Genomic DNA, 27394 nt, shown 5'->3' with positions numbered 1-27394 from the left:
CATGTCAACACACTGTCACGTGACTAGATGGGGTAAACGTTGAAGAAAGTAAAATGAAAAAAAAAAAAAAAAAAGAATCCCGCCCGGCCTTTCAAAATAAGAGTGACGGCCTATGGAGGGAAGCGGCGCCGGGCAGCAAGGGAAATTCATCCCTTCAAAGTAAGAGGCAGCATAAGTGTTAATACAAACGTGTGTGTGTGTGTCCTCCCTGCAGCACAGTTAACGGTACGGGTGATCACGGCCCGCCGTCCGCCTCCTGTTCGCCCTCCAACCAGGCGTGGACAGCCAGGCGCCTTCGGTCTCCTCTAGCCCCGCCCCTGGCCCCCGCCCCCCGGCCACGTCGTCAACGGAGACGCCGCGCCCAACTACACACCCAGCCCAACCATCCCTGGACAGTGCCACGACTGGTAGGACTGAATCTTATCTTACAGTATGTAATAGAGCCCGACCGATGCCATATTTTTTGACCGATGCGATGTTTGCCGATGGTGAGTGCTAGACCACCGATTGCCGATGTTTAACCGATGTTTTGTAATAATATAAAATAATAATGCCTAAATTTCAAAAAATGTCTTACCTTCAAAACTTTTTTTTTTTTTTCTATCGATGGTCCAGGGACCACCAGTGGTCCTTGAGGGGTTTCCAGGTCGGTCCCAGCAAAATAACGGAGATTTGGTAACCAAATGGAAACTCATGAGTGTAAAATGAAACCCAATGGATCCCTACGGGCAACGACAATATATTCAGACCCAAGTTTTGGGTCTGAATTGCTAAATGTCAACACACACACACACACACACACACACACACACACACACACACACACACACACACACACACACACACACACACTTCTGTATTTATTGATACATAACCCACTATAAGTGGCGGTGCAACACCTCTAGGGAGGGAGGAGAGACTGGAGAAACCAACACAGCATACATCTACAGCAGTGGTTCTCAACCTGTGGGTCGGGGGGGTCCCCAAATGTTTTTGGGGGGTCCCCCAGATGATTAACTTAATGTGCAACATTGTTTTCTCCCTCAACAGTAAACAAACAAAGTTTATAGAGGGTATCTGCACATTTCTAAAGTGACAATTTAAGGACTTTTTAATACTTCTAAAATGACCAATTAAACATTGTCCAAATTGTCAAATATTAGAGTCAAAAATTGTGGAAATAGCCGATTTACATGCTCACAACGCCAGTCGCAACTAGGGATGTGAAGAAAAATCGTATGAGTCAAAAACGTTATAAGCGTTAATGTTTTCCAAATGTGAGATGACCGGTGTGTGTGTGTCTGTGTCGGGGACGAGTGAATGTCTGTGTTGTGCATGCATGCATCGCAGATTCGCATGTATGCAGCGCTAGTCAGTAGGGGTGACCCCGAATAGTCGAATAGTCGACTAATCGATCGAAACGGCACCTAGTCGAATGGCAATATCTTAGTCGAATGAAAAAAAAAAATATATATATATATATATGTTTTATTTTTTATTTATTTTTATTTATTTTTTTTGGGGGGGGGGGGGGGGGGGGGGGGCTGTTGGGGTGCTTAATGTCCGATGATTTAACATACATATACTTTGGTTTCTCGCAATAAAACACATAGCCTACTGGCTGCTTTCAATCAATCAATGAGGCACAGCCGTACTGTCTGTGTGTGTGCATTGTGTAGAAGCCACAGAACCTGCCAGCTGTGCTGTGTTAACTCATCTGGTGCCGATCCCGAACTAGTTCGGCTTTATTTCAATCCAATACAATCTTTTTTTTATTAATTCACTTACCCCGAGCTGCTTGTAGAGTCGTGGGTGGTCCTGGCTCGCTAGCCGCTAGCCAGCTAGCCGTTCTACTCTGTCCGACGATATATTCCATTAAAAATGGTTTAAAATACATTTTTGAGCTCCCCAATGTTCACCCGATGTTCGGCGCCGCTTCCGATGAGTACACGAGTGTGCCGATCCCGAAGTAGTTCGGCTTTATTTAATTAAATGAATAAAATGATAAGAGGCCTTCTGAAGCCTGGCCTGATTTTTCTAGCTACTAGCCGAAAGCTAGCAACCTCCCGGCCGGCCGTAATTTGCGAACGCAATCGCCAATCTCCGCCTAATCCAATGAAAGACCACATCTTTAAAGGCTTATATCTCTTTTTTGTGTTTTAGGGAAGCGGCGCGAGGTTTATTTACGGCGAAATCGCCCAAAAATGATCTTTTAGATGACAAAATGGGAATAGCCATTCTGTTAGCATCTTCATCCGGGACATTTCCATGCCGTGCATCAACGTGAGCACGTCAGGTCCTGGAAGGTGAAGTCCTGGAAGCTAAAGCGCTCGCCTATGAGAGATGCGCTGGCATTCTTTGGCCCCTAGAGGGCGCTGGCACTCAAAGAGTTAACACTCAATCAGGCTCCGTCACTTTGAACAAGTAGAGGACAAAACTAAAGAAAGATGCATGATCTGGCTATGACCTACCACTCCACACCGAGCAACATCATCACTTGATAAAAGTAAGTTGGCTCAAGTCCCTTATGTAATGTCTGGGAGAGCGGGGTAAACTGAGACACCGGGTAAACTGAGACGCTCCATTTATCTTGGCAATGGAACACATTTGTGGCCATGTGACCATTATATTTTCAAGCCCCTTGAATTTCCCACTTGTCATGAAAAGAGAGACCTGATAGTGCTGTAGAAAACATGCTTTTTTCACAAAAATGTGTTTTTTGCATGTAAAAGTAAATTTTCTTGCTGTCAACATAATCAGCTGTTGTGTCAAAGCAAATTGATGCAGGGAGAACATTTTATATCATACATGTTGATGAACTACCAACTTATAAATCCATGTGATAGATGCTAGCTGAAGATTACCCTGAATTGATAAAAATATCCCTTTTCCCAAAATGTGGCTGTGGGGTAAAGTGAGACAATTGCTTCGGGGTAAAGTGAGACTATCCTTAACATGAAAGACAGGGAGAAAGCTGTAAAAACCTAATTAAAGGGTGTACCAAACTAGTCTCAATTGATTCTTATGTATTTTCCCCTGTAGAATCCATTTTTGATATATATTTCTTTGTATTGTGCATAATTAATTAGATAATTAGCATATTTGACTAAATATGCGAATTATTTAATTAGTTATGCACAATACAACAATATACTTTGCAGAAATAGATTCTACAGGAAGAATTACATAAGGATCAACTGAGGAAAGTTTGGTAAACCCTTCTATACATTTTTTATAGGGTTTTTAGTTTTTTCCTTCTGCCCATGTGTCACATTATTTGACACATGGGTGGAAATGACAGGACAAAGCCTATTAAAAGAATGTCTGCTATGTACATTTTTGTATTGCGCATATTTAACCCGGTTAACCGGGTTTTTGTGTTTTTATGGTAGTTTTAAAGTGAAAAAAGTGAGTGGATCACTTTACCCCGTTGATTTCTCTGGTCTGTCTCAGTTTACCCCGGTCCTGGGGTAAACGGAGACACAAGACCACTTTTTTTAAAACAATCATATTTTCTCTGCCTTTTGTCTTGAATATGTTCTGATAACTTCCATTGTTAGGAAACATCCCAAATTACTGGGAAATGTGTATATTTTTACTGATATATCTTTTAGTTCGCCTCTAGGGGAGAAAATGTAAAAAGTGTCTCAGTTTACCCCGCTCTCCCCTACTCCCAAAAGCGATCACGTTTTGAGCTTGCAGATCGGCAATAAACCTATGCCATCAACACAATAGCAATAGAGTTGAGTTTTAAGCTCTCCTTTTCTCTTTCTCCCCGACGAGTTACGGGGTCTGTTTTGTAAAATCCAATCGCTGTCTCTCTGTCAGGCTCAGCGCAGGCTGTGCAGCGTCGCGTGGAGAGATGCATGTATGGATGTTACACAGATATTGGTGTCCTATAGAAATGTGTGACCGGCGACCGCATCGCCTATACTACAGTACTAGTTGCATGGCTGTTACACACAGACATCGGAGTCTGGGGCTTTAGCTTCTAAGTGAATAAACTTTACACCTGCTATAGGCCTACTTATTTTAGTATGTTGTTATTTAATTCACCTTATATTATTTAGTTACTTTATTTATTTTAGAGATATTATTTCGTTGTTGTTATTGCTGTATTTATTACTATTCTTAAAGGCCATGATAATAAACCTTGGCTTAAATAATGAATGAGTTATCTATTAAAAAAAAGTCAAGAAGACATGTTATTTAAATGAGTGTTTCACCTCTGTTGTTTATACGCTATTGTAAAAGAAAGGGGTAGGGAAAAAAAAAAACGGAAAAAAAAAAAAAAAAAAACGAAAAAATAAATAAATAATAATAATTTAAAAAAACGGGCCATAGTCGACTAATATTCGACTATCAACACAATGACTAAAATCATAGTCGACTATACAAATCCTTAGTCGGGGACAGCCCTACTAGCCAGGATAAAAAATCTACCCTGATCTGCTCACTGCAAATACCCACAGTGGCCAAATCAAGTTGGGCTCCCATCGACTTTCTATACAGGAGGAAAATACCCAGAAAAAAAATCTGCTTTAAGTAGGATGTGAGGGGTCTAACTAGGGGTTTGTCATGATGCTGAATCCATTGCAAGCATTTGTTTTGCACAAAAAACATTTATTGGCCCCAGAAAACGCCAAAAAAAGATGATTTTTTTTTGATTACTCATCACTTTTCATCACTAAACCATCATTTTCTGGGGACATTTTTAGCCCAAGGAATGTTTTTTGTGCAAAACAAATGCTACTTAAAGCAGATTTTTTTTCTGGGTATTTTCCTCCTGTATAGAAAGTCGATGGGAGCCCAACTTGATTTGGCCACTGTGGGTATTTGCAGTAAGCAGATCAGGGTAGATTTTTTTATCCTGGCTAGTAGACCTAATTTTCTAACAGAATCAGTTGAAAAACTAAATAATACAATTTTGTCCAACCTGAGTGTATTTTTTCCCTAGATTTACTAGACTACTGTGAATGACCCTAGTCCATACGTCACACTGTGGCTCGCAGAGAGAGAAAATGGCGCGACTAGGCTGCATTGATTTCCATTCTAGGCTGAAACTTTATCTATGAATGAGGTGCAAAGAACGCCAGGGAAGCAGAGATCTGATTGTTTTCACGGCGACACTTTACCACAATGGTCGGCCCCGGTTTGGATTTTAGTTTCGCGAGCGTTTGTAAACAAATGGATTATCTTCCTCAATCGTCAGTGGACACTCACGTGCACACGCACGAAGCTTCCGAGGCTCTTCAAAATAAAGCGTGAGTGAACGGCGGCAGCAGCAACAGCTAGAAATGATAGAAACCTTGGCTTCCCATGTGTTAATGCGACACACCCGTGGACGCGGTCGGGGAGGGAGAGCGAGGCAGACCAAAGCTCCACATTTGAGAAGCTCCTGGGGTGCCAGCCAGAGCGCTCCCACTACGTTCCATGGACTTTGTCACTCCGCTGCTAGTCTCTAGAGAACAGACTCCATGCTAACGCAAGGAAGAGCAATTATTTATTATAATTATTATTAGGGCTTTGATGCAAGTTCTGATGGGTGCAGCTGCATAAGTTGTGTTGCTTAAAGTAATGCGCCGTTGTGCTCTACTCTCAGCTGCTGCTTAGCGGAAAAAAAGTCGATCGACTTGTCGATTTTCGGCCTCGGCGCGTCGATTCGCAAATAATGCGTCGATTAACATCCCTAGTCGCAACGCGAGGCATTGTGAGCATGTAGATCGGCTATTTTCACAATAGAACCAAGTATACAAAATGTAATGCATCAACTCTTAGTGCTCATCAGTTAAAATATGATTATTTTGGGTGTCGCGGCCTGAAAAGGTTGAGAACCACTGATCTACAGGATGTACAGTATGTCTTTGACTTTACAGGCTGTGATAATGTGGCCGTTAGCCGCAGAGTGCTGAGGTAGAAGAACTTACGTCCTCCAAATGGGAAGTCACTCTGTGGAGTGGCCTGCCACTGTACTGCACTGCACTGCTGCCATTATCATCAGGGCCAGTCACGGCTGACTTGCTTCAGGAACATTACATTCGTTTTCATTAAAAGAACACTGTAATTTCGTGCTGCTGTCAGCACAAAAAAAAAAAGAAAACCCTGGGAGATGGAGTTGAGGGGGTGGGGGGTGGTGGGGGGGGGAAGAGAAGCAGGGCACTCGTATACAGTAGCACATAGCCAAGTCAGGGCTGACTACAGAAGAATGAATATTCTCTTCCCAAAGCACTATCTCAGGGGAAACGTTGTACTGCGGCAGTAAGCTGTGTGCACTCTTTGGAACGCTAGTCCTCCGTTGGTCTGCGTTGTTGTAGCTGCAGCCCGACCGATGGCAGAATGATTCTTGGGGACAGTTTATTAACACAAGAATATTTAACCAGTCCCTAATTGGGAGATAAGCAACCGTCACGTCACATACACAAACTTTAGAAGGCAATGGTAGCCAATCAGGAGGGAATATGGGAAATGGAACAGATCCATGTTGATGACATGACTTTAGAGATACTGTGTACCGCTTTGTGTAATTTTAGGCCAAAATCTGTAAGAGCAGTGTTCAAAAATGTGTTTTGCAAAAATCTGCCTGATGGGGTTGCTAGAAAAGGACCGTGTGAGAAATCAGGGGCAGAGGTTGTGATTTGCCAGCCAAGGAGTGAGTGTGCAAAGTTTGCTGGTCGCATTTAACATATAAGCAAACAGATAAATACCAGTAAGACTCCCTAATCGGGAGATAAGCGACCGTCAGGTCGCAGCGTGATTTTAGCGCAAAATGTGTAGGAGCAGTGTCCAAAAATGTGTTTGAAAAAATCGGCCAGATGGTGGCGCTATATGGGACAGATCCATGTTGATGACATGAGTGTAGACATACTGTGTACCGATTTGCATGATTTTAGGGCAAAATCTGTCGGAGCAGTGTCCAAAAATGTTTTTGAAAAAATCGGCCTGATGGTGGCGCTATATGGGACAGATCCATGTTGATGACATGAGTGTAGACATACTGTGTACCGATTTGCGTGATTTTAGGGCAAAATCTGTATGAGCAGTGTCCAAAAATGTGTTTGAAAAAATGGGCCTGATGGTGGCGCTATATGGGACAGATTCATGTTGACGGCTCTCTTGGCGCCGCCGAGGAAGACGCGTGGGTACCGGCCCCGGCTCTCCCGGTCGCTCCTAGCCCGAGTTACGGCATTTTATGTGCGCTGCAGTGGCGGGGGTCCTCCACTAGGGGCATCCATGCTGGAGCACCAGGAGTAGGTGGTCCCCGGGAATTCCCCGTGAACAGCCCCGTTTGGGTGGTCATTTGGTCATTTTTGCACTTTTTGGCGGCGGCGGAAGGGGGTCCCTGGGGGTCCCTAGAGCTCCGGGGGTCCCTGGTGTGGTGGAGGTTGTGGATTGGCAGGCAAGGAGTGTGTGTGCTAAGTTTGGCATGGATTGGGGCAACGGTGGCGGAGATATGAGTTGGGGAAAAGTGTGACGTGACGGACAGACTGACAGACAGCCGGTGGAGGTTTTGGTAGTAACTGCGACCTGACGGTCGCAACAAATAATGACAAAAATGTTCAGATAGACAAAACATTTCAATACTGCAATTGACCCTATTATATGAGGAGAACATTAAAAGCAAAATGTTAAGTACCATTAAAATAATGTCAGTAATATTGAACATGCAGTTGACCCTCTCGTGCCCTTTCTCTCTCTCTCTCTCTCTCTCTCTCTCTGTCTCTCTCTCTCTATCTCTCTCTCTCTCTGCAGTCAACGGAGATGCTCCGGATGCCTCCTCCGTCACAACAGCACACAAGGCGCTGCCCCCTGCAGACCTCCAGAGGGACTGCAGCCACGACACCACCCTGTCGGACCCAGAAAGCACAACGACCCCCGCCCCCACAGCCTCCACCACCACCACCAGCACCACCTCCACACCAGCTCCTGCCACTTCGTCCTCCGCTGCTGCTAACGATGGTGCTGATGGTGCTGCTGCCCCACCCGCTGCTAGCGACTCCTCTTCCAACTCCACAGCACAGGCTTCGGCCACGGCCTCGGCCTCCTCTCCCGCCGTAGCCTCCGGCGGTGAGACGGTGCCGGCGGCCTCAGGAGGAGGAGGAGGTGACGTTGTTGACGGAGGCGCCGCGGATGGAGCAGCGGCTGCGGACGGGGCAAAGCCCAGGCAAGAGAATCCCAACGCTGGAGCCCCAGACGCCCTGCCGCCAGGGTAAAAAAAACACACCACTGGGGATGGGTGGCGGCTGACAGTTAGTGAGCGCATGTGCTGTACATGCACACTAATGCAGTGGTTCGATAGATAGATTGATACCTTTATTATCCCAAGGGGGAGAATCAGTTGCCCAGAGGCAGCACAGCAGTTTTATAGTTGCAAGTTACAAAGAAGTAAGAAAAAGAGAAAAGTACTGTTGTGTACAGTAGAGGGTAGCACGGGTCCAAGAAATGGAGCCGAGGAAATTTGGACCGAGCCGAATGGCCCAGAGAAAAATACTGATTTTCTAGCCCCGGCCCGAAATGGATCCGAGAGTGATTGGATCCGACCCTAAAATGGAACCGGGGTGACCGGACCCGATCTGGCCAGGTCTTTGGCCCGAACTGTGTCCGATGCTATATAATGCTTATTTTTCTTTTGAGACTAATAGCCTAGACACTATAGAGCGCAGCGCAGCAGCAGCGCACTGTAGCCTCGGTGAGAGCAGGTGAGAGCGATTGCGGAGGGTTGCATGCGCCGTGCGTCATGCAGAACAGTTAGATTTTCAGCTCGGTCCCAAGCTGAACAATGACAATCACAGTGATATCCACAACAAACACCAACCTGTCCAGTGAGTATGTTACTGTCCAGTTAGTGTCCACGACACCACAGCTCGCATCACAAAACTTTCCTCCTCCTGCACTCTCGGCTGCCCGTCAGAATAATCACAGACAGGGACGTGCAGAGAATGTTAGAGAGGCAGGGGCAGACATTTCTAAAGGGGCCTTTTAGAAATGTAACTGAAGGCTGCATTCAAGAGCATGCAGCCTTCAATTATGATATGGAAAGGGCCCGGGGACATTTGAATTTATTTTACCAATGTAAAAAAAATGCATTCATGGTCTGAAGAGGGCACTTTTTACAGACGGATAAAAGGGCAGGGGCTCAAGCCCCCTTTGATGTCTATGTGTGCACGTGGCTGATCACAGAGACTCAGCTGGCTTGCGAGTCGATGCGTTTGTGTTGCAGATAGACAGATTTTCGCCGACTTTATGTCGCCCGTCCCCACAGATGATGTCCAGAAACATGTTCCATATAGGCTAAATGACGTTCCAACCTGCATCTTCCAGCCAGGTGGCCTTTGTTTGTGTTTCACCTCGCAAAAAAAAGCCCTCCATGATTTTCACTTCAGCAGCAGCGCAACGCTTGAGATTGGATGCGCTGAACGGGACTCACTCAATAAGCCAGAACAGACGATAATATGGATTAGGGAGCGTAATTACAATGCATGTCTCATTAAAAACAATATATATTTTAAAGTTGAAGGATATACATGTTTAAATCTCGGGTCCTCTCGGATCCTTGTGGGTAAATGCATTTTGGACAGCCCCGAACGGACCCGAGGCAATTAGACCCTACCCTACCCTAACCCGAGGGACAAGTGAATATTTTAGACCCGAAACGGTTCAGGTCTCGGGTTATCGGGTCCTGGAAGACCCGTGCTATGCTCTAGTGTACAGTCAAAAAAAGCAAGGCACAATACAAGAAGAATCTATAGAATATATGCTGCCTCTGCACCGATGCATCGACCCTCACCCTAGGCAGTGATACTACTAGCTCTGCATCCTAAGTCCCTGATGCATACTTTTAAATAATGGACGCATTAAACTAAGCATCACTGCATCCCCAGGATGCATACAACTCTATTCTTCTTGCTATCTGTCATTTCACTGCACCAGCTGATCTGCATGTGGTGGAGTCTCCACAGCTGTGCATTCTGGCATTATTGATGAGATGATTGAGTTTGTCTTGTAAATCCATGCTTCTGTCCTTTATTAACTACATACAAGTAGCTATTTGCCACTATTCGTTTAAATTAAAGTCCTTTTTGATGTTTTCACCGTTGATACATGTGTGTGTCGTCGTGGGACCCATAAAATAATTCTGGTAACCATTTGAATGACCACCTAGGTCCCGGGGCCCATTACATTGAAAACCTAGCAGCATCACTGCCTAGGCAAGGTTATTAGACTCCGGGTCAGACTATTGATGTCCCTACTGGTGTCGTGACACAGGGCCCTGAAAATAATCAGGGACCCCAACCATCCTGGGAACGGTCTTGTTACCTTAAAGCTATACTGTGTAAGTTGCTCAACTAGTGGTCAGAGCTGTATAGCAAACCGCGGTCGCGTCCGCGTCTTTCGGCCGTTTTTCGCCGCGGACCGGGCCTCTCACCACCGCGTCCGCCTGCAGCTCGTCGAGATCTATCTTTAGAGGGGTCCCTGGTTCCTGTGCGTTCAGGCATTCCGGAGAAACTGACTCCTTCACCCGAGTATGTTGTTGTTATGTTGAGGCAAGCTACTTCCTGAGAAGTCAGCAAGATGCGCCTGTGATTGGCCGGTAGTGTACCATGTGTTTATGATCGGCGATATGATTGGCCAACGTATACACATGATGCAGATGACGTCATTTTGCAATTCTCCCCCCCTCACGGCTCATAGAAAACATATAAAGAGAAGGCTTTAGAAGCTGAAATTAACGGAGTGGGGTTTCTAAAACTTTAGCGATTTAACAGTTAGGACAATTTTAAGATTTGTTTTATAAAAAAAGTTACATGGTATAACTTTAAGTTGTTACCTTCAGGCAGACGCTACCGTTGGGAGCGCTGTCCTGACAGGAAATCGAAACACGAGGTTGGTACTAGTAGGCTGGTAAACAGCTTCTTTCCGGTAGCAAAGTAGCACCAATGCACTTTATCTTATTTGTTGTAAGGTGTTGAATACTTTTCATTCCTTTTTACAAATGATGCACTGAGCGAGCTGATATGCTGATTGTACCCTTGTCTTACCCTGTACTGGCATGCATGTGTTTGTTCTATTTTTTGTGTGTGGCTTGTGAACAAGAAATTCCAATGCATTTTAATGTAAATTTTAATGCAAATGGCGAAATAAACTTGAAACTATTGACTTTAGAGTCGGGTACTGAAACCCATTGCCAATATGTCACTACTTAAACCTTATCTTAGGGGCGCCACTGGCCTACTGGTCCAATCACATACCACTTAGGCATTGCTTGGCGACGTCGCCGGTTCGATTCCCGACCCGGCGACCTTTGCGCGTGTCACTCACCAGTCCCATCTCTCCCCCCATTTCCTGTCTGTCTACTGTCCTATCAATAAAGGCATAAAAGCCCCCCAAAAAACAAATGTTTAAACCTTAAGTCTTAAAAGTATGCCTTCGCTCTAAATCAGAGTCCTATGCCCATGCACGTTGTCAGCAGTTAATTGTTAGTGTTTTATGAACTGAGCTTTGAGTTGTCTGCCTTACTAGTTTCCTGATTACAAACACAAACTTAATCAGCCACAGTCGTATACCAGCATTTGTTCGTCATTTCCAATGCCAAAACAACCGGTGTGTGTTTAGCGCGTGGGACTTTGACTGACCTCCGATGTGTCTTTTCAGGTGGGAACAGAGGAAAGACCCCATGGGAGAACGTACTACGTAGACCACAACACCAGGACGACGACGTGGGAGAGACCACAGCCACTGCCTCCAGGGTCAGTCTCACACGCAAACTAAAGTCAGGGTGTCCACAGCCCACCAAAACACAATCTCCATCATTACCAGTAAGACTCCCTAATCGGGAGATAGCGACCGTCAGGTCACAGCGTGATTTTAGAGCAAAATGTGTAGGAGCAGTGTCCAAAAACGTGTTCAAAAAAAAATCTGCCTGATGGTGGCGCTATATTGGAGAGATCCATGTTGATGACATGAGTGTAGACATATTGGCCCTCATTTATTAATGGAGTGTAAAAAACTGTATTTTTTTTCCCCAAAATGTGTGTAGGGCAACGTTCACGTGGCATTTACGAACACGTCTTAAACAGACACACCTGGCGTACATTTGATCCCAGCGTTGATACATTTTGAAATTAGAAAATATTTTTCCAGTACTGGAAAAGTTTTGGAATTGATCAAGGGTCCTGGAAGGTCCTGGAAAAAACTGCTACAGCATGCATTGTTTTTGACTCCATAAATCGACTTTGAGGGTTCCCAGACACAATTTTCTTTTCTTATTATTATCCACAGATTCCACACTGTTCATATTCACAATAGTCACTCTCATCTAAATACCTGCTGTCTATTGTTGTATGCTGATGTATAAAATAGGTTTAACGTTGTTAAACAGGTTTTTATGATACTAGTAAGACACCTCAGGGTGACTTGCGACCTCAGGGTGACATGCGACCTCGCCCGCCATCTGGCCAACCACAGCATTTCTCTGACGATTCTAGTTGTTGTCATTCTGGGGGGAGTTTGTTCATGTTTTTGTGAGGGTATCAACCCTAGGAGACACGGGGAGAACATGCAAACTCCACACAGAAAGGCCCTATCGCCAACCCCACCTAGGGTGTGGGCGCTGATGATGCGGAGGGAGGAACACGCTGCCATAATGTCCTTAATATTGATATCATAATATCCTTAACTCATTGACTGCCAAGGCCCGAGTTTCCCGAGTTATTACAGTAGTCCCAGGCTGCCACAGCCCGAGTTTCCCGAGTTGGAAGCCATTTTGAAAAAAAAAAAAACATTTTTTCAAAAAAAGAATTATAAAAAAAATTCTAAAAATGCCTCAAATGTATAATGTATTAGGCATGATCGCAATTGCGAAATTGCATGTTTAGCCCCATAACAAACACATCTTTCAAAATGTCAAAAATGGCTGTTTTGTCTGACTTTGAAGGCTTGTATCTCATGAATGCCTGAACGGATTCCAAGCGGATTTTTTTGTTTGAAAGCTGTAAAAAGTACTACACATATGGTGCATGATCTAGGCATGGGCGTGCACGATCCGTGCACTAAAAATTGATCCGTGCACTAGAAATTTAGGAAGGTGGCAGTGTTTGTTTTGTCTGACTTTGAAGGCTTCTATCTCATGAATGCCTGAACGGATTTCCAAGCGGATTTTTTTTGTTTGAAAGCTGTTAAAAAGTACTACACATATGGTGCATATATGGTGCATGGGCTGTGCACGATCCGTGCACTAAAAATGTATCCGTGCACTAGAAATTTAGGAACGTGGCATCCTGGTACTTGGCGGCCATCTTGAAAGGGCATTCAATGAGTTAATAATGTCCTTAATATTGACAATATAGGAATCTCCATATATGGGCATAAAACGTACGTAAGTAATGCCAAGCAGGGCCTTAGTTAGGTTCTTGGTTTGATGCCTGTGGATCTCCATATACGGGCCATATATGGTACCCTAACATTCTCATTTTCGACCTGGAAATCTCCATGTAAGGACATAAAAGGTTTTTTTGAAAATTTTGAAAAAAACATTTTTTTTATATAAAAAAAAATCAAAAATGCCTAAAATGTGTTAGGCATGATTGCAATCGCGAAATTGCATGTTTAGCCCCATAACAAACACATCTTTCAAATGGCAAAATGTTTGTTTTGTCTGACTTTGAAGGCTTTTTTTAATGGTGCATGATCTAGGCATGGGCGTGCACGATCCGTGCACTAAACATTGATCCGTGCACTAGAAATTTAGGAAGGTGGCAGTGTTTGTTTTGCCTGACTTTGAAGGCTTTTATCTCATGAATGCCTGAACGGATTTCCAAGCGGATTTTTTTGTTTGAAAGCTGTTAAAACGTACTACACATATGGTGCATGGCATCTAGGCATGGGGCTGTGCACGATCCGTGCACTAAAATGTATCTGTGCACTAGAAATTTAGGAACGTGGCATCCCTGGTACTTGGCGGCCATCTTGAAAAGGGCAATCAATGAGTTAATACCCGCTCAAGGACCCCTTGACTTTGAGAACCACTGACATTAACACTCTAATAAAGAGCCCAGGTTTTTTAAGCAAATGAATAATGTGGATGACGTCAATTTGACAATTCTTCTCTAATTGTCTTTAGTGCTTTGAAAAGTTCAAAGCCATCACTTAGGAAAAAGTAGAAAGTGAAGAAGGTGAGAAAGTAGACAAAGGTTCAGAGATGGCCATGGAAAGCAATTTTTTAAATGGGTTCTAAATTGCTCATCTACGCCTTCCCTCTTAGCTTTCTTACATACTATTTAAAAATAAATCTAAGGGATGAGGACTAACCACTCTCCCTCTTTAAAACACAGCATGCTCTCTCTCATCATGTCTACTGGACTAGTAGGCCTACATTTAATACTTGACGTGGGAACATGCGTGTCCATCATGCACGATCCGCATGCGCTTCACGGTCCGTTCGCAGCGTGCACAGTTTATCCATATATGGGCATAAAACGTACGTAAGTAATGCCAAGCAGGGCCTTGGTGAGTTAGGTTCTTGTGGATCTCCATATATGGGCCATAGGCCTGTGACGATTCACTTTTTCCCGATTCGATTCGATTCGATTCATTGGGTGACGATTCGATTATATCACAATTAATTGCGCTTTCCTGCGATTTGCGATTCGAATCACGATTATTGCGATTTTTTCCCCAAAAATTACAGCTTTTTTATATTGAAACATTTTAAAACAATTCTAAACAATATAAAACATTAAAAGTTGAATCATATACTTCAAAATCAATGCAGCCAAATAAAGTCAGTCAATCTTTCTGACATTTATTTCAGCCAAATTGCCAGTGGTACAACATTACAACATGTTCCTGGTCAAGATGCCAGAAAACACAGAACACAACAGTCATAAATAAAAGATAAAAGAAAAATCGCTGTGCTGCAGGCACCGATCGATCACAGCATGAAATCCATAATTCTTCTAATTTGTCACTGTAGCAGCATTTATATATTTAATGATTCCTCTTACTCAACATTGACATTGTATATATTAATTCAATTCAACTTTCGATTCTAGTCCTAGTCCTAGGAAAATTCCTCCAAAAGAAAAAAGAAAAATGTTTTCCTATAAAACACAGTGGCAATATTGTCTGCCCTTCATTATGTTCAAGATTACTTGGTATAATATTCCTTTAAAAGCAGAATCAATAATAGGCCAAAGCCCTTAAGATTGTTTTTCTGTACACTATATTACACATTTGGGATCCTTGCTCTTGGCATGAAAATGTTGAGAACCACTGTTCTTAAACAATATCAGACAGCAACATTTCTGTTTGACTGACATTCCCAATTTTTTTATTTTTATAGACCTGTTTGCTCGCAAAAACAGGATCTGGCAACACCTTTTTATAGACCTGTTTGCTTGTTTCTGTGTCAGAAACTGAATGGCAACGCTTCATCCTCCTTTACAATTAGCTGCTAAACGTTAGCTCCTATGGAAATGACTGTTTTAAACTCTATAAGGGAATTACAAACTTTATCCTTCAATCAACAACAACTGTTGTCCATATCTACTCCAATGGCTTTGGAATTATGTTTTTCTTTTTTTTTTGGGGAAGTTTTACAGCAACGTGACTGAGTAGTTATCTCTCATGTCGCACACAGAGAGGGAAGGAGAGAGACGTTAACTGGAGCCACACACCCACACACACACACACACACACACACATGCACACACGCACACGCACACACACGCACACACACGCATCTATGTCAAATGAGGGTCATTCTCAATGAGCCTCGTTAGTTAACCTAACAACACAGCTGGCTGAGAGAGAGAGAGGAGAGAGAGAGAGAGAGAGAGAGAGAGAGGAGAGAGAAGAGAGAGAGAGAGAGAGAGAGAGAGAGAGAGAGAGAGAGAGAGAGAGAGAGAGAGAGAGAGAGAGAGAGAGAGAGAGAGAGAGAGAGAGAGAGAGAGAAGAGAGGAGAGAGAGAGAGAGAGAGAGAGAGAGAGAGAGAGAGAGAGAGATCTCTGTCTTTCGCCTAAAAAAAAAGTTTTTTTTTTTTTTTTTTTTTTTTTTTTTTTAATAAAATCGGGAAAATCGATTAATTGAATCGCCGGCCTTAACATCGCGATAATATAGTGAATCGATTCTTTTGCACAGGCCTAGGCCATTATATGGTACCCTAACGTTCTCATTTTCGACCTGGAATTTATGACATCAGAAATCTCCATGTAAGGACATAAAAGTTTTTTTTACTTTTTCTGGGAATGACCATACAGTATATGGACTTTTATACCCTGAGAAAGCTCGTAGCTTGTCTGACTGTCAGTACAGGAAGTGATGTCACGTGACATCCTTTTTATGCCCATATATGAGTCATTCTGTACCACATCACTGTGACACACTGACATCACTTCCTGTACGGACGTACGGACAGTCAGACAAGCGATGAGGTTTTTAAGGGTATAATGCGTGTCCATCATGCACGATCCGCATGCGCTCCACGGTCCGTTCGCAGCGTGCACAGTTTATTTTTCCTACACTGCCGGTCTTTGGTCATTTAAGCGACTCGTTAATGCACTGAATTATTGTTATAGGCGGTATTGCGTTATAAGGAAAAGTGCTTAGAAAATGAATTTCGTTCCCACGTCTGGGCACTACTCATTCAATGCATTTTTTGCATAGACAATACCCCTGTGGACTTTGGGTTAAAAGTTCTCCGCACGAAACCTGCACGACTTTTGTCACCAGCCAGAATTGTATATAAAAGTGAATAACAAAAAAACGAAAATCTTGTGCTGCTGTTTTTGCTTGTAAAATGTACTATATTGATTTTGGCAACACAAAATCTTTCTCAAATGTCATAAATACATCTACTTAACATCTGAAACAAGTATTGGTGCCTTTGTATTCTCATAAGTGAATTTAGATCGTGAAATAGCAAATTTGTTGAAGAAAACGCCTCTATGTGATTGGCACCCAGCAAAATGAAACATACACATAGTAAATTTAGCTAAAAGCTTGGCTCATACATAACACATCTCACAGCCAACTGTGTAATGAAAGGTACCTTGGCCAGAAAAGGATGAAAATCAATCAAACTGCTATCACACCCCCCTAAATTGGAAAATATCCCAAAATGGACAAGACTATAATAAATGCACAAAAGGTCATGTCAGGTATAAAATATGTATTTAAGTACCACAGAGTGTCCCAACATCTGTCATTTCTAGGCTATATCAAGACACCCCCCAACTAGTCTCGCGAGGCCAGACTGTTGCCTCTGCGATTTGGACAAATGCTCCCGGCATACAGTCTGGCACACAAAATAGAAACGATGAGTGCGAGATAAAGCGGATGTGACACAACCGCTCCCTTGGTGCAGCAGCAATAACATGTCCTACTGGAAGCGTTATGTCTCCTTTCAATATTTCTGGGGGCGTTATTTTGTCTTTCTCTGGTGTTGTTGGTGTTACCTCCATGATGTTTTCAAACGTTTTCTTAAACTATACACCCATAACAAGAATAGGCCGCTCGAATGACTTTGTCTGATTGTGTTTCTGTTTTGTTTCCAATGGGACTACAGTTCAGTGCAGCACTGGCTACTTCCGATACTCGCCATTCGGGAGCTGCCGTTCCCGACTCCATATAGCATTCGGAGATTGTGGAATAGTTGTCTGGCTACGCGAGTCTACACCCCAACCAAAACAAAAACGCATACAAATGTTGGCAGCATAAGTAAACGTAAGGCTGTGCTGTGACAAAATACAGCAAATGTTAGCTTTTTCCTCCCACATGTATGTATTGCATAAGCAAATCTTGAAATAAAACAAGTATTTAGCTAATTTTACATGCTGACATGGTGCGTATATTACTCATCCCTATCACGTTCATCCAGGGGTCATCAATATGTCTGTACTACGGACAAAATGTGTCAGTGGTTGATTTTATATCTTATAATGTTCTTGTTTTTGATCATTAGATCCAATTACTGAATTCAAAGTCGACAGGTTTGCTTCAGAATATCTATGACATTGTGACATTTTGGCATAGTAGGAGTCCAACCAGTACTAGTACAAGACAGTCTTGCAGACATACTGTACAGGTTTGCTTGTCTTCAACTATAGTGAACAACATGCAAAACACTTGACTGTGGAATCAGCACACTGTCCTGTAGATACGTTGAGCAAGGATGATGTGGTCACTGTAGATGGGTTAGTGTCCACTGCTGACATGGTGTGGGTTGGAGGGGTGGAGGTGGAGCATAGACTTGAGCTCTGCAGAGACAGGGCTGAGTGTAATGCCATCCAGACTGCTTGCTTACTTGGCATCAGCATAGAGGGGCAGTCATTTTGGAAAGCACAGCTTTAGACCAGCCCTGAAATTACTTTTTTTTTTTTTTTTTTTCCTAAAATGTGATAAAGCCACACAAGCATTTCATAAATATCAGGCTACATTTCGCTTAAACGCCAGAGCTTAACTCTGCATGTAAATAAGACCTTTTTAAATTAATGTGAAGAGAAACCTCACATTTTGCAGGTTACATTTCATCTAAAAGGCTGAATTTCTCAGATCTAGTATTTCTGCATGGCATAACTCTATAAGCCATATCTACAAAACTGTTGGGTCAATCTTCACAACCCATTCCCAGCTTTCAAATGAAATGAAAAAATGAAAACAATTTCAATGACTAGCCCTCAGCTGTGTTCGGACACATATGTATTTTCCAGTAGCATCTGAAGCTGTTTCCGGTAATTTCTTCATCTAAGGCAAATACAAAGGTAAAGATTGCTGCCCGTACTTGTAGTGGCCTACTTAAGTGAGGTAGGGTAGCATTCTTGCTGATTCACAGAGATGTCCTGTCCATTCACCTTCCCGCTCGTAGTAGATAAACCTTTGGAGAATATCTGACATATCCAGGAAGTTTGCCCAGAGGACTGCAGTTGGTTGCCCATTGAATGATTCCTGAAAAGCAGCAGCTGATCTCCTAGGACTGCCATCTCTGGATGCCTCGTCATTTCTAACTTCTGCCAGTTATCTCTTTTTCAAACAGGACTTTGAAGGCATGTAAAGTTTGGTAGTATTATGTCTTTTCAACAAACATCTTCTTGACAGTTCCTTCTCGACAAAGACTTGCTGCAACAAGCAGATAATCTGCCCATGCATCCCTGATAATCTTGCAAATAGCCTTCATGTTCAGTAGTTGTGAGCTTGGTGGAAGCCTCCCAGCAACAGGACTACATTGCCAAACTCATCTTGGGGCTGTCTGATCTCCAGTGATAATGGTGTATTTATGTAGTGAAGAGTCGTTTCATCTCTTTTCTGAGGACAGAAGGATCAGTTGGCGATGCTGGAATGAGTGGAAGGTAGCCAATAATGCTAGCCTGTGGGTGAAAGTTTACACAGAATGCTGAAAAGCCAGGTAAACCAGCTTCTGCATCTGGAGGAGCATTCAGCAACTGTGATGTTGGAAGCTATTCTACCTACAGTAGGTGCCACACAAGTAAAAGGTCTTCAGCCAGGCCATCTGATGAAGTCTCTAGAATCTCCAACTTCCCAGTGCTCAGGAGACCTGGACTTCTGTCTGTCTTTGCTTGCTGACAAGAAACAGCAATGTGATGAATAAAAAATGTCATCTTTAAGATACATTTAGCTGTATGTACGTGTTCTCAGATTTTTCTCTGCAATCATCCCCACAACTCTTGATAGAGGTAAAACTGACCAAATGTGTTCATATTGTTTTTGTCATACTGTAACAGCCAGCTGTCACTGTAAAAGTCATAGTAAAGCTCTCGGGTGGCGGGTGGAGTCCATCTTGGAAATATGTAAATTAAGATCCAGACACACCCAATCATGAAGATAAGTATTCCATTGAGTTTCTCTTGCTGTGAAATCCAAATAGACACCAAGTTTACTTGTCATTATAACAAAATTACAGTCACTTACAATCACTTACATTGAAGCGTTTCCTTCAACAAATTTGCTACATTACATGATCTAAATTTGCATATGAGTATACTAAATGGTAAATGGTGCATATAGCGCTTTTAATCCAAAGCGCTTTACATAGATTGTGCATTACATTCACCCATTCACACACACATTCATACACCGGTGGCGGAGGAAGCCATGCAAGGCACCAACCTACTCACCGGAGGCAATTAGGGGTTCAGAGTCTTGCCCAAGGACCCTTCGACATTAACTCAGGGGGAGCCCGGATTCGAACTGGGAACCCTTCGGGATTTATACCCTTCGTGCTCTAATACCAGTTTCTCTACCCCTGAGCTATGCCGCCCCGTACTAAGGCACCAATACTTGTTTCAGATGTTAGGTAGATGTATTTATGACATTTGAGAAATATTTTGTGTTGCCAAAATCAATATATCAAATTTTACAAGCAAAAACAGAAGCACAAGATTTTCGTTTTTTGTTATTCCCATTAAATACATTTCTGGCTGGTGACAAAGATTGTGCAAGTGACACGTGGAGAACTTTTTGTTTCTTACTTACTATCAATAGATCTTTCTAATGAAGCAAAATGTATGTAGTGCCCATGGGGCGGGAACGAAACCGAACGATACCAGCCATGCAATACAGCCTATTATACAGTCCTGGAAATTGGATTAAATATTCTGGAAGAGTTTTGGAAAAGTTTTGGAAATTCATTGGTAAAAATGTGTGGGAACCCTGGACCTAACAACGAAAGGAAAGCCAATAGAAGAGGGTTTACTCCACACGCTTCAAGTTCACTCCCATGTCCAGTCTGCACACATGCACGCACGCACGCATACACCACCAAGCCCAGCAGCATTTTGGTTCACTGTGGAACCATTATTACCATTTATTTTGTATAGTAAGCTTGCAGCCTACATGAGTGACACCACACCAGTCATTGTCACGAATGGAATATATTAATTTAACCCAATATCGGTGACGGCGCAGTGCGCGTTTGAGTGGTAAAAAAAAGAAACCCCATAAACCACGGGCTGCCGTGCATGCGATGTGTTGCCTGTTTTCACGGCAACACTTTACCGCGATGGTCGGCCCCGGTTTGGATTTTAGTTTCGCGAGCGTTTGTAAACAAATGGATTATCCTCCTCAATCGTCAGTGGACACTCACGTGCACACGCACGAAGCTTCCGAGGCTCTTCAAAATTAAAGCGTAAGTGAACGCCGGCAGCAGCAACAGCTAGACATGTTAGAAACCTTGGCTTCCCATGTGTAAATACATAACTCCATATAGGACACACTTGTATAATTGTTGGATAACTCACGGTCCACGAAAAGAAGCAGCGCCGCGTCGCTCCGCTTCCGACCCCTCGATCAAAATGCTCGAGTCTCGCATAAGCGGTCGTATCCTGACCAGACCTCTGAGCCAGATCGGCAATTTTATCTGAATGACTGTTAAAGCACTTGTGTTAGATTGCTTCCATATCGCTAGATTTTAATTGCTTGTCATTGTAACTTGGAAATAAAATCTGCGTGTGTAGCCTATGTTATATTTTCACAGGGATTATTTATTAGTGTTTTAAATATACATTTTGGAGTGGATACATGAGTCAGATAGTTAGACAATGCTGCTCCGCATGTCTACAATGGAACAAAGTGGTGTAAGATGAATCCTACACCACCTCAGAACCTGACGTGAGTTTTGATCCTACCCTACGCCAACGTCAAAGTCACGTTGAAATGATAAATGTCGAGACTTGCCTAAATTTCGGTGTACACCCACATTTTTATCTGCACCACGTTGATAAATGAGGGCCAAAGTGTACCTACAGATTTGCATGATTTTAGGGAGAAATCTGTAGGAGCAGTGTCCAAAAATGTGTTTGAAAAAATCGTCCTGATGGTGGCGCTATATGGGACAGGTCCATGGTGATGACATGAGTGTAGACATACTGTGTACCCATTTGCGTCATTTTAGGGCAAAATCTGTCGGAGCAGTGTCCAAAAATGTTTCGGCCTGATGGTGGCGCTATATGGGACAGATCCATGGTGATGACATGAGTGTAGAGATACTGTGTCCCTATTTGCGTGATTTTAGGGCAAAATCTGTACGAGCCAAAATGTGTTTTGCAAGAATCGGCCTCATGTTGGCGCTAGAAGAGGGCCATGTGAGAATTGATGGGTTGAGGTTGTGGTTTGACCAAAAGCAGCACAGCTGACACGACCGACCGAACCATATAGCGGCAGTTCATTGGCTACAGTGTTGTGTAAACACTGTAGCCAATGCAAAAGCAATGCAATGCAAAAGCAAAATATCGTACCGTTTGGCTTTGTATCGTATTGGTATCGTTTTACAATGCAGATATTCGGTATTTAATCGTTTGCAGTGCAAATAATCGATTGTATGGAAACTAAGTATTTGTGGCTTGTATTTAGCTATTTTAAGAAGGAAAATGAAAGAGGGGTCTAATTACTTTTCCATTCCATATAGCTACTCTTGGTCTATCGATACATGTGTGTAATCTCTGTGTTCACTTCAAGGTGTGGGTTTGTCCATATGTGATGAAATATAATGTCCATGTATTTGCTAGAGAATCAGTGTTTACTTATTTATATCCATAATAATAGATTATTTTCCTTAAAACCTGCACTATTGACACGTTTCACACAGATTTAATTTATTTGCTAAATAGTTACTATATCAATTTTTAATCATTGAATCGAATCGCATTGCCATGAATAAACCAATGTTGTCCATGTATCGTATCGTCAACAATGTATCGTGATGCGTATCGTATCGTTGTTAAAATGTATCGTTACCCCTACTGATGATGCGCTCTCTCTTTGTCATTCCTTTCCGTCTCTCTCTCTCTCTCTCTCTCTCTCTCTGCTGTGTCCAGATGGGAGCGGCGTGTGGACGACCGGGGCAGGATCTACTACGTGGACCACAACACGCGGACCACCACGTGGCAGAGGCCCACCATGGAGTCGGTCCGCAACTTCGAGGCGTGGCAGAGCCAGCGGAGTCAGCTGCAGGGGGCCATGCACCAGTTCAACCAGAGATGCCTCTACTCTGTAAGTGGGGAAAGAGCTGCTCCCACCCCCTCTCGTCTTCACCCCTTACACTGCGTTCAAACCTGGATATTTCGAGCGGCACGATTACATTCAATTCAATTCAATTCAAAGGAGCTTTATTGGCATGAGAAAACATATGTTTACATTGCCAAAGCAAGTTTCAAAACAATAAAAAAAACTGTTGAAAATGGGGAACATATATACAGTTGGAGGGGGTACAGCATTGTGTAAACTAACACACTAATAAACTAAATATCAGCATTTATTTTTTTTCTCGATACAATTTCAATGGCATACAAATGAAGGAAAATAAAAAAAGGCTTCAAATTTAAAACGTGTTTAAAGGTAGCAGATCTTATACTGTATGTGCAGTAGGTCTAGATGCCCCTCAGTGGTTTGTAGTCCTTAGGGTGGTTGTATTCCATTCTCTAACCTTCTTTTTTCGCAACAGTTCACAAATCTTGCTGCTGTGTTCGCACATTGTTGTATTTCTAAGTGAAAAATCCAAGTGAAGCGGCCTTCGCTTCACCCCCGACTCCACCCATTTTGATCAAATGTAAATATTTTGTGGCCTAAAGACATAATTTTGTATGTATACTGCCAAATTATCCATACGCATAATTATTATACAATTATTAATGCCCATGTGTCAAATATGCAAATTATTGCATTAAATATGCACAATACAAAAATGTACATAGCGGAAATGGATTCTACAGGAAAAAATACATAAGGATTAACTGAGAAAATGTTGGTACACCCTTTTATCAAATTATTATAGGGTTTTTCTGTTATTTCCGCCCATGTGTCAAATATGCTAATTAACTAATTAATTACGCACAATACAAAAATGTATATTGCAGAAATGGATTTTTAACACGATGCGTGCCAAGGCCACTTGAGGGCGCCAAAGTGCCAGAGTCACTCCCATAGACCACCGCTGTAACATACGGGGACCCACGTAGCAGTTACCCGCGTGTTCACGTTCGTGCGTGTCATGAAAAAGACCCGGATGAAAAGAGCTACAAGTTAGCCATAGACTATCACTCATGTTAGAAGCCCGATTTTCGTCTATTTAGCCGTAAATAAACCTTGTCCGCTTCCATAAGAACACAGTTCAGAGAAAATGAGCTTCAAAGATGTGATAATGCATTGGATTCGGCGGCGCGACGCTCTCGCGGGCCGATGTAAACAGATCGCGGCCAGCGGCCTGGATGAAAATTTAGCCCCAGGCTTCGGTGAGGCCTCCGATTATTTATTTCATTTTATATAAAAAGCCGAACTAGTTTGGGATCGGCACCCCGTGAAACGTCGCGCCGCCGACAGCATAGATTCAGTAAAAATTGGGGGGCTGTAAACTTGGCATCTGGCCATTTTCAATGGAATAAATCGTTGGAGCACATAGACCGGCTCCTTGGAAAGCGTAGGACGAGCCAGGACCACCAACGTCTTTACAAGCAGCTCAGGGTAAGTAAAATAGCAAAAAAAAGATTGTCTCTTGCCGAAAAAAAAGCCGAACTTGTTCGGGATCGGCACTGGACGTGTTAGGTTTGTCCTGTCATTTCAACTCATGTGTCAAGTAATTTGACACATGGGCAGAAAGAAAAGGAAAAACCCTATAAAAAATGTATAAAAGGGTTTACCAAACTTTTCTCAGTTGATTCTTATGTATTTTTTGACGTAGAATCCATTTCTGCAAAGTATATTGTTGTATTGTGCATAATTAAAAAAAAATACATAAGAATCAACTGAGAAAAGTTTGGCACACCCGGTAATCAGGTCGTTATACTGTTTGCCCTGTCTAAAAGAGCCTGTTTACAAAATAAGGGATAAAATATCCATTTCAGGGTGAGGCTGTTCAGTAGCTAGTCAAAAAGCAAACAATATGTATGCATAAAAAAGTTTACGCCCATCAAATTTGACCAAAAAAGATAAAGAGTACAAAAAGTATCAAGGAATCAAACCTACCAGGGACACTGCTGTTATGTGGTTTGGACCTTTTGTTGGCTGTGGCAGCAGGTCGGCCAAGACGAAAAGAAATAACCCCATCATAACATCATGAACCCTCTACCTTTCCTGTGTGTGTGTGTGTGTGTGTGTGTGTGTGTGTGTGTGTGTGTGTGTGTGTGTGTGTGTGTGTGTGTGTGTGTGTGTGTGTGTGTGTGTGTGTGTGTGTGTGTGTGTGTGTGTGTGTGTGTGTTTGTTAATGGAGATTGTAGGCACTTTGTGGTCACCGCGAGAAAACTACATACTTACCAAAAATATAGTATATATTTTTGTTTCAGTGAAACCAGAGGGATTTCAAATGGGCAAATACAAGAAAAGCAATTATTTTGCACTTCTCTCGCATTCCCAAATGTTGTCACTGAGCTTAGCTAGCAAATGCCACATAAAGTCTGGACAGGCCGAGTAGCTACAGTACGCTACAGTTGTAAAATTAGTCTATGAACCTTCACCAAGATCCCGCGAGATGCCGCGATCTCGCGAGATGTTACCGCGAGATCCCGCAAATTCACAGGAAACAGGAAGAGACTGGTAAAACGTTCCTCACCCAGTAAATACAGACATCCTGTCCTTTTGATAGAAAAACTCCCCTTTGTTCTTGATTATTTAGTTTGTTCCACTTTCTATCTCAGTGGGGTACTTGTGTGCGTTACTGAACTAAAAGTAAGTGCATTCTATGTTGTTCAGTTGAGAATGTATAAGCTACAGTGATGTACTTTATATGCCTTAGCTATTAACACAATTAGTGCTGCAGGGTATGAAGGGTTAACTTTTCGTTGACGCCACGCAGATCCGCCCATTAGCACACGCTGTTATTGTGTAAGGCATGCCTGGAATGTGTGTACACACACGGACTGCTGAATGACATCAACGATTACGTCATCTAGTCACATGACATGTGTCATGTGACAGTGTGTCATGGCGGCCGCAAGGCTTGTCTTGTTGTTGTTGTTTGGAGCTGTGCTATGGGATATAAAGTCTTATTTGGAGTAAATGAAGTCTCTTTATGGGCCTCTCCATTGACTTAACATGGAGGAGCTTCACTTCGCGTGCACGCACAACGTGCGTTTTAAACAAATCGCGGACATTACCGATGCGGCCGCGACCGGAGCTACATACTGTAAGTATTAATACATTTACTGTAAATACAGTAAGATTGACGGTGAGCGCTGTCAATGGCGTCGTGTAGTAACCGGTTTTAATGGCGGTGAGGATCGTCAAGGGCAGCAGAACAGTAATACAAGAAGAGATTTGCAACCTATTGATTTCTGGAATGTTCTTTGATGTTATCCACATGTTGTACAATTCAGCAGTGTGAGTTCTTATTAGTTTACATTGTGCTCCACCATATGACAGCCCCTATTCTCAGAAATAATGCGTGGAGCATGTTTTACACAATATTTTGCCAGCAGCCTACATAGTAAAATGAGTTAAAGGTATTTATGTATGTTGCTCTTTAATTTGATTGTGGATTTTGTTTGCAATTATAATAAATGCAATTACACCCTGAAAAACCTTGTCGCTTGTCTGTCTGTCTGACTGTCTGTCTGTCTGTCTGTCTGTCCGGCTGTACAGGAAGTGATGTCAGTGTGATGTCAGTGAGTCACGGTGATGTGGTACAGAATGACTCATGTATGGGCATAACAAGGATGTCACATGACATCACTTCCTGTACTGACAGTCAGACAGACAAGCTACGAGATTTCTCGGGGTATAAAAGTCCAATTCCTTTTTTCTGGGAATATATGGTCATTCCCAGAAAAAGAAAAAACCTTTTATGTCCATACATGGAGATTTCTGATGTCATAAATCCCAGGTAGAAAATTAGGATGTTAGGGTACCATATGGCCCATATATGGAGATCCACAGGCTTAAAACCAAGGCCCTAACTCACCAAGGCCCTGCTTGGCATTACTAATTAAAATACGTTTTATGCCCATATATGGAGATTGTCAATATTAAGGACATTATTGTCTCCACCAGCCGGAGGCAGGGGGAGAGTATGTTTTCACCCCTGTCCGTGCGTGCTTCCGTCCGTGCGTAAGTCCGTCCGTCCTCCGAGTTTGTTACCAGCTAATCTCCGGCGCCGTTGGCCCGGACGCTGCCAAAATGAGCACACACACTCCCTGGATGCCAATTCAGAACCTCTGCCCCACATTTTTCAAATGGCCCTGTTCTAGCGCCACCATGAGGCCAATTTGTGCAAAACTACCTTTTGGCCAGTACTCCTACAGATTTTGTCCAAAAATCACGCAAATCGGTAGACAGTATCTCTACAGTCATGTGATCGACATGGATATCTCTGATTGTCCATATTCCATCCTGATTGGCTGAGATTGGCTTTCAAAGTTTGTAAGATTGGTCCGTTTTGGACAAAATGCCTCAAATCACG

The 27394-nt window shown here is 42.9% G+C and overlaps 1 protein-coding gene across 1 annotated transcript in view; it reads left to right on the top strand.

Moving 5' to 3' along the window:
- Positions 1–27394, top strand: part of wwp1 (WW domain containing E3 ubiquitin protein ligase 1) — a 116551-nt gene that overhangs the window by 63585 nt on the left and 25572 nt on the right. The window contains 6 exon segments of the mRNA XM_080752146.1: positions 215–272; positions 275–407; positions 7750–8206; positions 11650–11663; positions 11666–11744; positions 22824–22998. Of these exon segments, the coding sequence (XP_080608272.1) occupies positions 215–272; positions 275–407; positions 7750–8206; positions 11650–11663; positions 11666–11744; positions 22824–22998 (916 nt within the window).

This window comes from Nannobrachium achirus, assembly GCF_963921795.1.
Source record: "Nannobrachium achirus genome assembly, chromosome: 21".
Classification (NCBI taxonomy): Eukaryota; Metazoa; Chordata; class Actinopteri; order Myctophiformes; family Myctophidae; genus Nannobrachium; species Nannobrachium achirus.
This window is presented reverse-complemented; position numbering and strand designations above follow the sequence as displayed.